At 43.7% G+C, this 16,879-nt stretch overlaps 2 protein-coding genes across 4 annotated transcripts; one reads left to right on the top strand and one right to left on the bottom strand.

Annotated features, from left to right (window-relative positions):
- Nucleotides 1–185: 185 nt before the first annotated feature.
- On the top strand, nt 186–3,726 carry psmc2 (proteasome 26S subunit, ATPase 2). Its single transcript, XM_028954313.1, has 12 exons — nt 186–353; nt 873–910; nt 984–1,065; nt 1,174–1,273; nt 1,356–1,487; nt 1,563–1,635; nt 1,720–1,815; nt 1,906–2,070; nt 2,191–2,278; nt 2,393–2,595; nt 2,680–2,776; nt 3,480–3,726. Exons 1-12 carry the CDS (start codon nt 284–286, stop codon nt 3,635–3,637), a joined length of 1,302 nt encoding a protein of 433 aa, XP_028810146.1. The 5' UTR covers nt 186–283; the 3' UTR covers nt 3,638–3,726.
- slc26a5 (solute carrier family 26 member 5) lies at nt 3,218–15,735 on the bottom strand. Of its 3 annotated transcripts, none has more exons than XM_028954310.1 (20): nt 15,587–15,735; nt 14,757–14,811; nt 14,378–14,628; nt 12,806–12,945; nt 12,579–12,689; nt 11,252–11,436; nt 10,329–10,493; nt 10,096–10,248; nt 9,892–9,974; nt 9,598–9,745; nt 8,956–9,069; nt 8,603–8,680; nt 8,407–8,502; nt 8,196–8,302; nt 7,079–7,148; nt 6,891–6,983; nt 6,329–6,442; nt 5,956–6,165; nt 5,372–5,426; nt 3,218–5,284 (listed from the first exon to the last, which is right to left on the bottom strand). In XM_028954310.1, the coding sequence occupies exons 3-20, from the start codon at nt 14,527–14,529 to the stop codon at nt 5,148–5,150; spliced, it is 2,211 nt and encodes a 736-aa protein (XP_028810143.1). In that variant the 5' UTR covers nt 14,530–14,628; nt 14,757–14,811; nt 15,587–15,735; the 3' UTR covers nt 3,218–5,147. The 3 variants fall into 3 exon arrangements, with proteins under 3 accessions (XP_028810143.1, XP_028810144.1, XP_028810145.1); XM_028954311.1 differs by having other exon boundaries at nt 14,378–14,623; XM_028954312.1 differs by having other exon boundaries at nt 14,378–14,623; nt 14,767–14,811.
- Nucleotides 15,736–16,879: the final 1,144 nt, after the last annotated feature.

The raw sequence follows: 16,879 nt of genomic DNA, 5'->3' as shown, positions 1-16,879 counted from the left end.
CGTCCGCGCACAGCTACTGCGCACAAAGGTTCCGCCGAGCAAAAACAACAATTAACTAGATTTACGTGTCCCGTGTTTTAAAAGTAAGCCGATAAAAACTAATTATGTCATATTTGAATTTAATGTCGTAGAAAGCGACGTCTACTGCGCGCAGAGATGTGCCACTTCACCGATTCCGTCCTTCAAAACGTTCCGACGTGAACGTCCGGCGGCGTAGGTGCGGAAAAGCTGCTGTGTAATACTAGCGGGGACGCTTCAGACGGCGGCCGAGGACGGATCGACCATGCCGGACTATCTAGGAACCGAGCAGCGCAAACTGAAGGAGGAGGACAAGGAGGATAAACCTATCAGAGGTATAGACCTCTGGATTAAATTCTTCCAAATCTAACCGTGCGACCGAACACGAGTCACTGGCGGAGCGATAATATGCTAGTTCAGCGTCTGCTTTCGGGGTTGTGTGTGTTTGTTAATTGTCGGAATAATTGTGCGTTGTGAAGAAACGTTTATCATAAGGTCTTTTGAGAACGAATTGTTGCGTGAGTAACTGACCTTGTCATTAGAGCCAGCTGGCTGATGCTAACTAGCTTAGCGGAGCGTCCATGTCGACTCGTTTTAAAAAGGAATTAAATTCGGATATCGACGCGAGGGAATCACTTGCGATGTCTTTGGACCCAGTGTGTCGGTACTAGCTTGAGGGAGATGGTATGCCATCGAGGTGTAGGATACGAAGAAGCGCTTCTGTTCTTACTGTTGATGCACGTTTGGCCAATTACGGATCTGACAACATGGGAAGATAATTTAGGAAAATTGTCATTTGTGCGTGTATGACACCAAATGCTTGTACTAACTGTCCTTTTTATCGTCTGTTCCAGCTTTGGATGAAGGAGACATTGCACTTTTGAAAACATATGTACGTATTGCACTGCTAATTGCGTGGATATGCGTGTTTCTTTTGCGTGTGAACGCTCATTGTTTGTGCTCAGGGCCAGAGCACCTATTCAAGACAAATAAAGCAAGTGGAGGATGACATCCAACAGCTGCTCAAGAAGATCAACGAACTCACAGGTCTGCCTTGTTACTGTGAAGATTGCACAATATGATTTGACTTGAGGGGTCTGTGTGCCATTAATTACATGCAGTCAGTGGAGGAACTTTGGGCCTCTTCCTCTGCAGGTATTAAGGAGTCGGACACCGGCCTGGCGCCACCTGCCCTCTGGGATCTGGCTGCCGACAAGCAGACCCTGCAGAGTGAGCAGCCCCTGCAGGTGGCCAGGTGAGATGGATCTGCAGTGGCGTGAATGTTAAAGGTCTCGATCGAATAGACAGGATCACTGAGGCCAAGGCTTGAATTACAGATGCACCAAAATCATCAACGCGGATTCTGAGGACCCAAAGTACATCATCAATGTGAAACAGTTTGCCAAGTTTGTTGTGGACTTGAGTGACCAGGTGGCTCCCACAGATATTGAAGAAGGGATGAGAGTTGGGTAAGAAATATCTCAGATTATCCCTCATTCATTGTGTTATTTTGTTTATAATTTAGTGTTACTTCTCCCCTATAGTGTTGACCGAAACAAGTATCAGATCCACATTCCCCTTCCCCCTAAAATTGATCCAACTGTCACTATGATGCAGGTATGATATGCTTTGTATTAGTCACACCCGTATGTCCGACGTTCAAATACTTTGGGGGAATAACAGTTCCACGTATTCCTGCAGGTGGAGGAGAAGCCTGATGTGACGTACAGTGATGTCGGGGGGTGTAAGGAGCAGATTGAGAAGCTGAGGGAGGTGGTAGAGACTCCTCTGCTGCACGTGAGTTCCTCCGGTTCCACTTTCATGATTGGGACGGCACTGGCTACACGTGTCTCCATTATTCTCGCTGTGCTTGTGTTGAATCTGTAGCCGGAGCGCTTTGTCAACCTGGGCATTGAGCCCCCCAAAGGTGTCCTCCTGTTTGGCCCACCAGGCACGGGAAAGACCCTGTGTGCTCGAGCCGTGGCCAACCGCACCGATGCCTGCTTCATCAGGGTCATTGGATCAGAGCTGGTGCAGAAGTATGTGGGAGAGGTAGGTTACCAAACTTCAGTCACTTAAAATCCATAAACCACTAGGACAGATGGGTGTGTGTGTGTGTGTGTGTGTGTGTGTGTGATTCTCACCAGTTTGCCCATTGTCTCTTTTCTGCAGGGTGCTAGAATGGTGCGAGAGCTGTTTGAGATGGCGAGGACTAAGAAAGCCTGTCTCATCTTCTTTGATGAAATTGATGCCATTGGCGGTACGCTGTCCTACTCTGTTTCATATAGCAACTTGCTACATAACTGTGCATGTTTATTCATGAGTGAAACATAAATGCAAGCATGCCTAACTTAATTCTGCTCATGTCTTTCAGGGGCCCGGTTTGATGATGGTGCTGGAGGGGATAATGAGGTCCAGAGGACCATGTTGGAGCTCATTAATCAACTGGATGGTTTTGACCCAAGAGGGAATATTAAAGTTCTAATGGCCACCAACAGACCAGACACACTGGACCCAGCTCTGATGAGGCCTGGCCGACTGGACAGGAAGATCGAGTTCAGCCTACCTGACCTGGAGGTGAGTCTCAACAGTTTTTTGCATCAGGGGCACAAAAAAAAAAAAAAAAAAAAGGAGGCTTGAAATTGTAATTCCCTCCCACAGGGCCGTACACACATCTTCAAGATTCATGCTCGCTCCATGAGTGTGGAGAGAGATATTCGTTTTGAGCTGCTGGCTCGCCTCTGCCCTAACAGCACAGGTAAAGTTTTCCTCTTATGTTTGATCGTAACAATAAATCTAAATGGTGAAGCAGCGTTGCTCTTATTTGTTATGCTAAGACAGTCAATTACTATTAAATACTGTGCTCAGTATTTAATAGCAAGTATGTTTAAAATATCGAAAATGTTTAAAAGTGATGGTGATTGTCACATGATGTAGCACAGCACCCAGTGCAGTGAAATGTGTCCTCTGCTTTTAACCATTACCCTTGGTGAGCAGTGGGCAGCCATGAAAGGCGCCAAGGGAGCAGTGTGTGGGGACGGTGCTTTTCTCAGGGGGACCTGCTTCCTTAACCACAAGGCCACCAGGGCCCCGCTGCATATTGTAATAAATTTAATTACCTTTAACTTATTTTTAACACTTTACATATGCATTAAAATGCCAATTTCATTGATATGAGTAGACAGTTTACAACATGGAATTTTCAGATGAACCACTTTTAATTGTGGGAATGGCAGTAAACAAACATTGTGCTTCACAAACATATACATAGAAGTGAAAGGTGACAAAGGGGAACTGAAATCTCAAATCCGTGCAAATGAACAGACTGTCAGTGCATACGTATACCCTGCTGGTAATAGAGCACATTTTACAGCAGAAGCACACTGGTATCAATGCTGTTAGTACATCCACAAGATGGCAGTAGAGAGAGGTTGAGACCCACTGGACTGTGTTTGTTTCAGGTGCTGAGATCCGCAGTGTCTGCACAGAGGCAGGCATGTTTGCAATCAGGGCCCGTCGGAAAGTCGCCACGGAGAAAGATTTCTTGGAGGCCGTGAACAAGGTCATCAAGTCCTACGCCAAGTTCAGTGCTACTCCACGCTACATGACCTACAACTGAAGGCTTCCTGTTTTCTGTCACCTTGTCTTTTTCCTCGCTCTTGATTGTCTTGATTTCAGTAAAACAATAAAACTCAAGTAATCACAAAAGGACCATTGATTATTCAGAACAAACCAATCTGCTAAGGCACTAGTGGCAAAACACACTGTGAGAAGGAATACAAGAGCAAGCAGCTTTCTACATTCGTTTACAGAACAGCCTTACATGAAAAATGTATTTTTATTACCAAAAAGGCATCTTGCTACAAAAGAATATCTTCCTTTTTTTAAAAGAAACTTTGGTTGATTGAAGGTCATGGTCTGACTCAGAGTACAACGTGTTTACACCGACAACGCGCACTGGCCTCCATTTACGCTGTCTGACCGTTTTCTTGCTGCCTTTAGTTTGCACTTAGCTGACCAGACGTAATGTGGGATGACAACAGGACAGCCCGCGTGAAGATTTGTGATCAGTAGGGGACTGCTGGCACCGTACGATTTAGTGCTACTTTTAACGTGGGAGAGTCCCCCACCTCCTCCATAGTCAACAGCAGCTGAGCTATACATACGTTCTCCTCCACCGAGGAGCAAACTTCATGTATGTGCTGGAAGAACATCACCATTGTACAGAGTAGTGGACAGGAGCCAAGTCAACATTCTTTTCGCTGTACCACTGGTCACGGTGTCACAACTGTAAATACTCAGGTATGGTCATGTTGAAGGAGGGTGGGGGAGGTGTAGGGCAACCGTTTTTTGTCGCCCTGTCAGATTAGTCCATGTACGTGTAGGCGTTGCCGTGAGCAACAACCAGGCACAGAAACCGCAACAGCGACGCAAAGTCGCATTCTCCAGCGCGTCGTCTTCTTTTTCGGGGCTTAATTCCTCGGGACGCGCAGGAGGGGACTCAGGAAACCATTTCATTACTGGCAAAGAGCACGTGAAACCTTTTGAAATGGCCAACTGAACATCCTGTAGTGCATTAGACTTGGCGTCAGTGGAATATATAAATAACAGCAGTATATCTTTTATATATATATATATATAAATTTATATTCTCCTTTTCCATAATAAATAAATAAAAGATGTGGAGAGTCCGCAACGCCAGCAACAGAAACGTTAGCAGATGTCACTACAACAGCCAGTAACTAATAGTTGACTTCATTGTTAACTAATAGTTCATTATAATATATATATATGTATATTTTAATGTATAATTTAATTAAAATAACAAAAAGAAGCTCAGCTAACTGGGCAATTTAAGATAGAAGTTGCCCAGTTAGAGATAAGGTAAAGTGAATTCATATTGGACAGTCCTGACATTTGGCTTGAATTATCTAGCCACACTGAGAAACATGTTTTGTAGAGCGCCCCCCCCAGGGCTTAAATAAATACTAGATTGTTGTATAGTTCCACATGTTATGATCCCTCTATGAGAACGTCTTCAGCCAGGAGGGGAACTGAAGGACTGCCGAGTCTAAAACAACCTCCTATCTGCGTCTTCATTGCGTCACGTGACAGAATCAGCTCACTCATCAGACCACCGTGGAGCTGGGCCGGGGTCTCCGGTGCTGACAGTGCAGCACGGCGTCGTGCACGGTGGGGAACACGATGTCGGGCGTCACGGGGCCACTGAAAAACAGCAGGGTCCTGAGCTCGTCCAGCAGCGTCCCTGCAGAGGTGGACGGAGGTCGCCGTCAAGTCACAGGTTATTACCACTCGTGGCGACAACGAAAATAAATGCGTGAGCGGGACTTACTGCTGCAGCCTGCTATAAACACATGGACATCCACAGCTGCATATTCTTTTATAACCTGCAGAGGGCGGGAAAATTTTTTTAAAATTTCAAGTAAGTAATAAAGTTTGAAAGTGTGAAATGGAGCGGCATGGTTACAGGAAATGACAAATGCGTTGGGTGTTACTGTCCGAATTCCTCTTTTATGTCGGCCGTTGAGAGTGAGATGTTAGGTAATGACAGAGACAAAGGGCAGAGGAACACAGTTCTAAAAAAACAACAATGCCACCAACAAACAAGCCCGTGTCCCTTTCACCATGCCAGACCTTAGCTGCTGCTGCTGACCTACGTGACCATGGGCTGCACACCGGAACATTAATTGTTCCATATTACTAATGTCGCCTGGACGCTGGACAAGTTTCCACCAGACGGCTGATGAACAACTGAACAGGATGTGGTCGGCTACTGGAATTTAAGACCTATTTCCCGTTGACCCCTTCGGAAAAACCAGGGGCTAAATATGGCGCGTGTTATCAGCAGTAATTGTGCAGATGATGAACGTGTGCGGCCAGGTAGGGTTTCCTTCTCATGAAGGCGTGGCAGCTTACGGATTTTATGGCTTTGGCTCCCACTGAGTCAATGAAGTTGACTGGGGTGAAGTCCAGGATGATGGAGTGGACCGCGCAGAGCGTTCGCAGGAAGTGAGTCTCCTCCGAGTCCGACTCCGTCTGGCTCTCAGTCACCTGTCCGTTTCCCTGCACGTCCAATAGGACCTGAGACCCGCCCACCAGCTCATGAGCCATGCCCTTCTCCATGCTCTGGGGAACAGAGGGAGAACGGCCATTAACGCGCACACAAAAGCTCAAACGACACCTGAGCCCGCGACGGAGAGACAATGCGACCTGTTTGGGGTATTGTGCTTGGGGGAAATTACGTCTCAAGTGAAACAGATCAGATATGCTTTCGAGGCAGTGCACCAACCAGTCTGACGACAGTGTGCTTCTTCTCCAGTTTGCGTCGCCTCTTTTCCTGCTTCTGCGATTTTCTTTTCTGGAAATGCTGAGCAGCCAGCAGCACCGTAGGGTCCACCCCCGTCTGTAATGAGGAAATAGTGTAACGCTGACGATTAATAGGAGCCATCTCTGCCTGACTGAGTGAACTTTGGGAGAGCAAACATGGCCCCACGATGTTTGCTGTGCCAGACTGCATGCAGTTGGTACACAGACAGAAAAAAAAAAAAAAAAATCAGGACATTCTGTCCATAGTTGAGATTTTGCTCTGCCCTGCCGTCACATTACATAAGGTTTATATCCAATGGGGCAAAAAAGTCAGGAACCAGAATCGTTGTGAAGAATTACAAAATGCGCGATCAGAAACCCCTAAATTGCAGTTTATTTGAAAGTTTTTCAATCTTAATTAATGGTTAAACTACTCTTCTAGTTCACGAACAAAGTTGCTAATGTGCACAGTCATTAAAGCAAAATGTTCACTCAAATGAAATACCATTTATGACTAGTGTTAAATATAGAACATCGTAACGTACCTTTTGTTTTAGGGTGTTTATGTACAGATCGCTGTTAGCAAAATAGATGGAGGCGTTTAAGTGAAATATTTTGATCCCTGTGCATTCGATGGACTGTTGAGAAAAAAATAATTGTTATAATTACACATTTTTCTATGTTAAAAATGGTATGAGGGGAAAAAAAAAAAAAAAAAAAAAAAGGTACTGACTTCTTGATATTCATCCACATCGCAGTACATTCCAGTGTTAGGAATGTGTCCCAGTATCATGCTTTTGGGGCTGCGATTGAAAACACATGCCGCGTTAAAATCCATGCCCCGAACATGAATATTCTTCAGCTGAACATTATGATATATCATATGATAAAGAATATGCCCACTTCTAAACATTCACGCAGTGACTTCGGAAAGACCTCAAAATCAATTCTTGTATATATTAAACTAATCAATAATGATAAATAATTGTATCTTTTGTCCCCCCCAAGAGCTACATTGACCGTTGTGTTCTTTAACCTCATCTTTTCTGGCAGGGCACAGCAGCGTTGGTGCCAAAATATCTTGGCTTTGGAAGCTGTTCATTATGTCCTCGGCCTTGACCAGAGACCCTGTCAGTGTCCCTGCTGAAGAAAAACACCACTGGTCTACTGGGAGATGCCTTGATGAGCTTTTTCATTGTCCAGTCACAGGCACAGACGTCCTGTTGTGCTCTTAATTTCCTGTAGCTCTTAATCGGGATGTTTTCACTGTATTTCCACTGTATAATTCTACTAAGGTCTGACAAGAATTAAATGACCTTTTTAGCCTCATCCAGTCTTTTGAAGTAAAAAAGAAAAAAAAAAGCATTTAAATATTTATTAATTAAATACATTGGCCCTCTGAACCTTTAAAGTAAATTTGTAAATGATAGCGTTATCTCATTTAAACACCAACAGCATCTCTATAACAGAACCAGTTTCTTTTTTCCTCCTGCACAAATGACAAAAAGGGGTTCTCACTAAATCACTGCATTAATGTGTTCTTGCAATGGACCCACTTAATGTAGTACTACCCATTTGTACTGCCGACACAAAAATCCTGTCCCACAACTCCCTTCAATTTGGGTAAATTCAATTAGATGCGCTATTTCTGAGAACTCCTCGCACATTTCGGCATGGGTTCCTAGCAACGCCTAGAGTTGCATTTTATTCCAACCCAGCACATGGGCTTGACTGTATTGTTCAATCTGGTTTTGCATACTGTACCTATAAGATAAAATTGTCTAACTTAACATGTCGCTGTGTCAAGAACTTGCTAAAAAGTATAAAAGAACCAGTGAGGAAATTTGTACCTCTGTGTCCTGTAGATAACGGTCACAATGGCAAATCCAATGGACACCAGCAACCCGTAATCAAGACCCAATAGAACGGATGACACAAAGGCCACCAACCAGATTGCCTGACAAGACAGAAAGCCACCAACAGCATTACTCCACGCATCAGTCATGCATTTGCATATCCTGCTTGCCCAAAAAATACATACACACACACAAAAACACTAACCAACTCCAGCTTGCTGGTCTTCCATAAGAGTGGAATGTCTCGCATCTGTTTAAACATGCCCACCAGGTTGACCATGATAATTGCAGCCAACACCGTCTGAAAGGGCAGGAGCAGCAAGAGCAAGTGGTAAGAGCAAGGCAGTCCCACAACACATTTACATTTACAGCAGAAAAAGAACAGGCCAGTTCGAACCAACCTGCGGAAGTGGCTGGAAGATAAAGCCGATGGCAACCACCACTAGCAGGACAACCAAAGATGCCAAAAAACCTGCAATCTATTTGGAAAAAAGGAAGTCTTAACAAAAGTACAATCACCTTGTCATATCACTATGACTAAGTGGCAGTAATCGTTCCACTAATGAGCTTATTACCATGTAGATAGCTAGTCCGAGAAGATATTATTCTTTTGCAGGGAAGGAGTAATGTTTATATAGCAGCAATTACTTTTTCCCCCTGCTTCCACATGCATTAAAATAATAATGATGACAAATGCACCTTTATACCGATATCAATGCCTTCTCTAAGGACCCAAAGACTATGGCTGTCTCACCTGCGTCTTGCCCCCAGTGCTCTCCTGCACCAGGCTACGGGACATCGAGCATGTGACAGCGAAGGTATGGAAGAAAGAGCCAATGAAGTTGCACAGGCCGAGTGCAATCAGCTCCTATAACCGACAAAACATTTAGACAGTTTTAATAAGAGGCAGTCAACCCCTTATATTTAACAGATGCTGTCGTTTTAAGGGTTAAACACCACGTAAGAGAAATACAAATTACAGTTACAAGGGAATTTTAGACCAGTCGTATTATTATTATTATTAGTCTTATTCATCTCTTCTTGTGACTTAAAACAGGGGCAGAAGCCCCAGAACATCAAACCTGTATATCAGGTTTAAAAAAAAAAAAAAAAAAAAAAAAAAAAAAAGGCAAAAAGCCAAAGTAAATGAACTAACTTTTACTGAACATATTCAAATAATTAATAATAAAAAAAAAAAAAAAAAAAACAGCATTCTATGCTTCTGCAATTAAAGAAACCCTCCCCTGGGCAGCAATTCTTCCTCTTGAATGAATAAGACTGCTGTGTGAAAACTGTGGAACGTTGATGGTGTTGAATGGTGTTAAGAACAGGATTTTATTAACCTAGGTAAATATTTTAAGCTCTGTGGTATGAAGTTTGTTTCTTTACGACTTACTTGGTTCCCATCCACACTGTAACCATATTTAAGAGCAAAGATCTTTGCCAGAGAGATGTCCATAGAGAAGCCAACAATCGCTATGGCGATGGAATCAGTCACCAAGTTGGGCAACACAGAAAAGTCCGGGGCAGCGGGGAGTAGCAACCTGAAAACAAACCAAAGAAATTTTAAATAAAGAAATGTGAACAAGAACGATTTCATTTTGCCAGAACAATATTTTTGAATGATTTAAATTTCAACTAATGTGCCAAACGCAACAGGACTGAACTGTGCCAAACCAACCAAACCTACCCTGAAGGGATAGTCCCAACGATATCCACTTGGTAGTTTTCAAACAGGCTCATCCCATAGGATACACCCGTGGAAACAATAACCTAAGGAGAGGAGGGGGAAGAGGAGAAAAAAAAAAAAAAGACAGCATGATTGCCTCTGTGGTGTGTGACTCAAAGCCTCATGGGAAGAAGCAGCGGAGTGTTTTTTCTGATGTAACTTTACCACAATGATCTCTCCAGGAATGGGCAGTGGCAGCTTTGCTTTGAAACGCTCGTTGACGTCCTTGACCCCGTACAGGAACACGATGCAAGTCAATCCCAAGATGAGAGCAGTGATATTGGTGCTGGTGATGTCCTTCAGGACGGCTATAAGGCTCTGGCGAAGGAGACAAATAAAATGTTCATTTTCGGTCTTGTTAAGGAGCATGAGGGGACACAAGCATGGTGTGCACTCACATACACCACAGACAGGGGTCCACTGAAGCGCCTGGTCTTCACACAGAACAAGTACTTGAGCTGAGAGACGAAGACGTGCACCGAGGCCGCGGTGGTGAAGCCTCGCACCAGAGGCTCTGTTAGGTAGATGGCCACAAAGCCAAACCTCAGGAGACCCAGCAGCAGCTAAAGGCAGACAACAGTCAGTCAGTGAAGTACTAGGTGCAATTTAACTTGGGAAATGCACTGAAAGTGAAAAGAAAAAGAAGTGTCTGATATATAGAAATAAAATATGACTTATCTATTATGTCTGAATCAATTTATATGACAAAAACAAGACAGACAACAAATGGCCATGTAGTGATGACACGGCAACTTAGAATTTAAACACCAGCCTACTGAGGTCACATCTTAAGCAATCCAGACTTACTTCACAACCTCAACCTGTTACAAACACCTATTACAAAATCACACGGAGACACGCAGGCACGTAGCAGCAAAAGCTGATGTTTTCATGGAAGAAGCACCTCCCACATCGCTTAGGTGCGCTGCAACATGGGAACTGGCTTCCACTGCTGACAAGATGAGCTGCACCGTTGCCAGGATACATACTGTTAAAATGTCAACTATGCTGTTTTGTTCAGAACCTGGCTGATAGAATAAGGTCTCCTTGTAAATAAATGGGTGGTGGTGGCCAGGGTCAAACTCAACCCATCCAAGTCACCCAACACAATTCATAGTAATACTGATTCAATGTATATATTCACATATATATATATATATATTCAAGGGACAAGGACACTGTCATAGTAAATATGCTGAACATGTTTACTATAGAACCCAATAGCAGAGTCTTTGGTTGCTTACAAAACCTCCATTTTAGGTACAGGAAATGGTTTTCGTTGAGTCTGTGAAGAAGGTTTAGCAGATGAAATCTCAGCTACCTGGTTGATTCCAACTAGTGAAGTGAGGGCTACAGCCAGATGGACCCTCCTGGCATCACGAGCCTCAGTGTCTATGAGCGAAGGGACAGACGAGTTGGTCCCATTGGCCTGCAGCATGAACATGGAGTCAGGAGCTTCCCTCACCACCACACCTCCGATCATCAAGCTGATCACCGCAAAGGTGCCTGCAGGTGCCCAGGATGACAGCAGGTTGTTTACAGGTGAGTCAAACACCTACTCATTTACACAGACAAAATTATTCAAAAAGTGTGTGTGTGTATATATATGACATTTTACTAAGGAAAAGATAGATATATAGATACTACTGGAAAACAATAGCGGCATATAGCAACCCCTCTATGCATTCCTTGTGCAGTAAGTGAAGGAGAGATTAATACTGTTTACAGTGTCTAGCATGACTTACTAGTGCACCCACTGCGCAAGCTGATAACGCACTATTAGTGTGATAAGATACTCTCATACAGTAGCACTATCGCTCCAGAGCAAACAGCTACAGGCAACAGGCCGGACAGGTCTTTCGCCATACAGTACAGAAGAACGAACGTAGCACCATGCCCGTAAGACACACCATGGGGTATCATTAAGTGTTTGTTTTTGCACTTGGCGTTTGAAGAGATTCCTGCAGGATTTGAGTCATGGTCGAGTCCAGGGCACATCGTGTTTGTTGTGACACCACAGACAAAGAGGAATGAGGGGTCAGGCCAAACATGGCATACCTGTTTCCTAATATACTGGGTGCCGGCATGTGACCAGATATTCCCTTCTCATCTGTGGTGTTCCTCTGGGTGACTGAAACAACACCGATCTCCTCTGACCAGTTCGTTTCCAAACAGGGATTTTTGATGACTGAATATATTTTTTCCTTTTGACCTTTTTCTGAGGGTGAGAAGCAGCATGAGCTGAAATCAGAGACGTGCATCTCCGAGAATGCACTGGGGAAAATGGGGCCTCTCCAAACTGTATCAAACGTCCTCTTGCCTACCTGCTGTATGGACCACCGATGCAGCAATTGGATTGCACTAATTTCACAGGCGTATTGAACTCAGTTCTCGTGGAGTAAGATTTACTACTGAAGACACTCTTAGCAGCCAGTGGGCACACTTGGCTCAGATGCTGGAAAAGTATCTGCCCCAGATGGAGTGTGTCCATAGATAAGGTTTCACAATTCTGTGTATGTGTGCCACTCTCAAAAACTTGTTATGTGTATACATGCATGTGTGTGTGTATGTATTTCCCCCATGCCGAGACTGGTTTTGTCCATGTGACTGTATCCCACGTGTGTGAGTGTGGGAAATAATGTGCTCACCTATGGAGACATGTTTGGAGGTTCCAAAAAAAGTGTAGAGCACTACTGGGTAGAATGAGGCGTACAGGCCGTACACCGGAGGTACTGCTGCTAGCATGGCGTACGCCAGACCTTCGTATTAAAGAGATGAGTAAGAGAGGAGATGGAGAACAATTTTACGGTCCACAAAGAACAACAACATTACAGGATGGTGTGAAATGTAATAAACATTATGCTCTTGTACAGACCTTGTGGCAGCTGCATGACCCCGGTGCTGAGGCCAGAAACTATATCCCCAAACAGGTACTCCTTGATGGGGTATGACGGGAGCCATGTTAGGATGGGCAGAAAGCTTAGAGCAGCAGACTTTATTTTCTCAGAAGAACATCTGGGAAACAGTCAAATGTAAAGGTTACAATTTTAATAAACTGAATAATGAATTTTAGAAGAGTTGAGGTTTACTGTGTCCAGAAATTTATCTAGTCATCTTTCCCTAGTATAGAAAAAAGCACATGAATCCTCCCCCTAGCTCTTCTTCTTCTTCTGAGCAAAATATGAGCTCTAGTTGGGGTGGAATGGGTGTGAGACTGCCCTGCTAAATACTTCACTCTGATTGGCTGGTATCAGGTGTGTGTTTGCATGTAAGAGGTGGAAAGCCTCTGTAACCCTGACCCTGAAGTCACCGTGGTTGAGATAAAAGCGACCACACCATGAAGTTTAGTAAGAGACCCGGATGTGGTTAAAAACACTGGAAATCAGGGCCATTACAGTCAGTGGGAGTATAACCAGGAGCAGATCATTATACTGTTGATGATGGCCAGTTGGTGCTTGGAATGAAACACATACAGGAAGCTTCAAAAGAATGCGGATGATCCTGAAAGAACTATCAAGAGATGGTGACTCAGCAGAATCCCCACTCTAAAATTCTTTTACTATCGGAATATCAAGGCAAAAAAAGAGAAAGAAATAGAAAGAACCAGCTCCAGCAGCTTTGAAACATTTAAGATGATGAACCCTGGAGCCACCACCACCTTTAATAGTTTGCTGCTTTGGATAAACATGTCCTAAACCTCAATAAATAATAAACGGAAATAAGCTAATGTTCTATTCTGATTTGCTTAGTAAATGAGGTTGAGCAAAGAACAAATTTATTGACCACATCATATTGCATGCTCTGAGACGGAGTCATTGTACTCTGGCGAAGAACTTCAACTTTACGAGGAGCACATGCTGTGCTTCACAGGATATGCATTTCATATAAAAATTTCTGCACTGTCGAGGGATGCAACAAATTAAACTTTAATGAAAAGGACAAACTGAAGAATCGCTCTTCACGAAGGAGGTAGAGGGGGTGAGGCGGGGTCATGTGATCTTCAGGTTCAAAATTTACTGTGACGAGGTTAACTCATGTTATCACATACGTTATCACAAGACAGCATCACCACTGGAACCCAACATGAACAGTTAAACAGTGACCCAGAGGCCCCAAGTTAATGTTAATTCATGAGATGCTACAAGTTCATTACAGTCCCACCAAAAGTAAACTAAATAACAACACACTTAGAAATCATGTATACAAGTAGTATATTATCATGTATATTATACAGCAGAACACTCTTAATAGTAATAACACTTTAGAATCTTAATTCTGTGAATTTACTCTCAATAAGCGACAAGTGGTTTCCACGGGTTACCAACATTATACACTGCAGCTAATGTAATAAAACCTCGACTAGATTCAAATGCTTTAAGAGCTGTGGTGCCAGCAAATAACACTTAACTCAGAGTTACAACACCAGTTTCTTTTTATTTTAACTCACCGTATTTTCGACTTCAATCTCTGCCTGACCGTCCGGGGTGTCCGTACACGGCGGTGCAGGAGATCAGCGTGGAGGTAGGCTTCGTTGTAAACGGGACGCTCCACATGGTACGTCGGAGTGCGTGACGCATCTTCGCTCGTTACATGTTCCATACCAACTCCCCAGAGCTGTGCATTTCAGGGGCAGAAGACATGGACCAGGTGGGTGCGGTTCTCCTTCGTCTTTTCGCTCTACTCTGCCCCCTTCCTGTACTGATAAAGTAAAAACGAAATCAGGTCTGGCACACTGAGGAACAAAGCCTCTGATTGAACTGATCTGACGGAATTCATTTGATAAGACTTTGATGCGCGATTGAAGCCTGTGTGGAATTAATGCATACATGCAGTAACCTAGGAATCTTCAGGACGCTCCTCCATGATCTTCTATTCTTGCAGCTGCAAGAAAGAGACAAACTGTTCATTACTTCAGCTCAAAGGTGAGGTAAGCTCTGTAGCATAACAATATAATTTTGCAATATAATGCTAAATTATCTGGCAAAGCCAATTAATGGATCTGTGACGAGAGCAGATAAAAAGATTTTTAGGCTCACAGTATTAATGTGGATGAGTAAAAGAAAGTGTCACCCTGTGTTTTTTTTATTATCTTGTCTCTGGCCAGGCTGGGGTGGTGACCTTTGGGAAGGGACAGATCGGGGCTGTCAGAAAGTGTGACACGCTCCCTCAGAAGAGTTTTTAATGTACTCTAATGATCTGGTAGTAACTGGCTTCCCGTAATAGGCTTAAAATGCGCTGAATATTTGGCAGCGACTGCAGTTCTGGGACCCACAGCGGAGCATGTTAACAGAATTTAAAACGCACACGCACACGCACACGGGTCACGGCGACCACGCGCAATGACCGTGACAGGAAGTGAAACGGATTCAAAATGTGTGCAATTACACACGGGAATATGAAAAATCAAGCACCACGCGAGCTGCAACAGAGCAATATTCCGAACTGCCGTGGACCGGAGGAGTGGACCGACTATCCCGTTCACTATTAGGTCAAATTAAAAACAATTCAGTAAAATTGCAATTAGATGCTATGGTGACATTCTGCTGTAAACTGAAGGGCAGAACGTACAGTGGCTACCTGGCACCATCAGACCGAGAGACGCTTACAGAAGTTAGCGACACGCAGATGTTAAATGACACGCAAAATTGTTCCCTACCTGCCGCAAAATGTGGCCGTGATGTCAGACCGAGGCGCGACCGTAATGAATCAATTCAGCCGCTCATCAAGTCGCCCGGTTACTGTTTAACGACAGCGTGCCCTTCCCCAGCTACCGACGACTGCTCCGCGTTCTCCCGTTGAAGCTCACTTAAGGGGAACGTCGGTGTCTGCGTCACGGCGCCGAAGGCATTGTGGGAAATGTATTCCGTAGAGCTGTTTGAATACGCGGAGGCTCTGTTTTCTGTTCTGGACATATAGTACAGGCCAAAGGTTTGGACCATTTACGTTGGTAGATTCTCACTGAAGGCATCAAAACTATGAATGAACACATGTGGAGTTATGTACTTAACAAAAAATGTGAAATAACTAAAAACGTGTTTTATATTCTAGTTTCTTGAAAATAGCCGCCCTTTGCTCTGATTACTGCTTTGCACACTCTTGGCATTCTCTCGATGAGGTTCAAGAGGTCGTCACCTGAAATGGTTTTGAAGGAGTTCCCAGAGGTGTTTAGCACTTGTTGGCCCCTTTGCCTTCACTCTGCGGTCCAACTCACCCCAAACCATCTGGATTGGGTTCAGGTCCGGTGACTGTGGAGGCCAGGTCTCCACTTTTTGTTAAGTACATAACTCCACATGAGTTCATTCATAGTTTTGATGCCTTCAGTGAGAATCTACCAACGTAAATGGTCATGAAAATAAAGAAAACACATTGAATGAGAAGGTGTGTCCAAACTTTTGGCCTGTACTGTATATTAATCAATACATCATCACAAATTTGTAAATTTACATTGTTTGCTCACTTCTAAGCACCCATATAAGTTTTAGAAATTTTACAGTGTTGTATAACACGAACGAGGTGGAACGAAGTAGAGTCCCAAAACAACAGGATACGGGGAAAGAACATTTAAAAAAAGTGCTGCTCTTCTTTGCAAACTGCTTATTGTTCTACTTAATCAGCAAAACTTCATAAACATATTTCCTAAATTTCCTGACATGGTGTGGCATGGTAGAGTTTTTCTTTTCAATTTGATTTTACCTGATTTGATGCAATAACAGACAGTCTACCATATTCTATGTAAGCTTCTTCAGATACATTAGTTCTTTTTTAAAAAGTCTCTTATATTTCATAACAATGTAATTAATGTTTCACCCACTCACACACTATTTTAACCACTTAGTCCTGTTACTCAGGACTTTGGAAGGGAACACACCTATTGTCAATTTAGAGTCGCCAGTCCACCTAGTCTACATGGCATTATATGGTGAGAGGAAGCTGGAGAAAACCTACACCA

This window comes from Denticeps clupeoides, chromosome 15, assembly GCF_900700375.1.
Source record: "Denticeps clupeoides chromosome 15, fDenClu1.1, whole genome shotgun sequence".
Lineage (NCBI taxonomy): Eukaryota > Metazoa > Chordata > Actinopteri > Clupeiformes > Denticipitidae > Denticeps > Denticeps clupeoides.
This window is presented reverse-complemented; position numbering and strand designations above follow the sequence as displayed.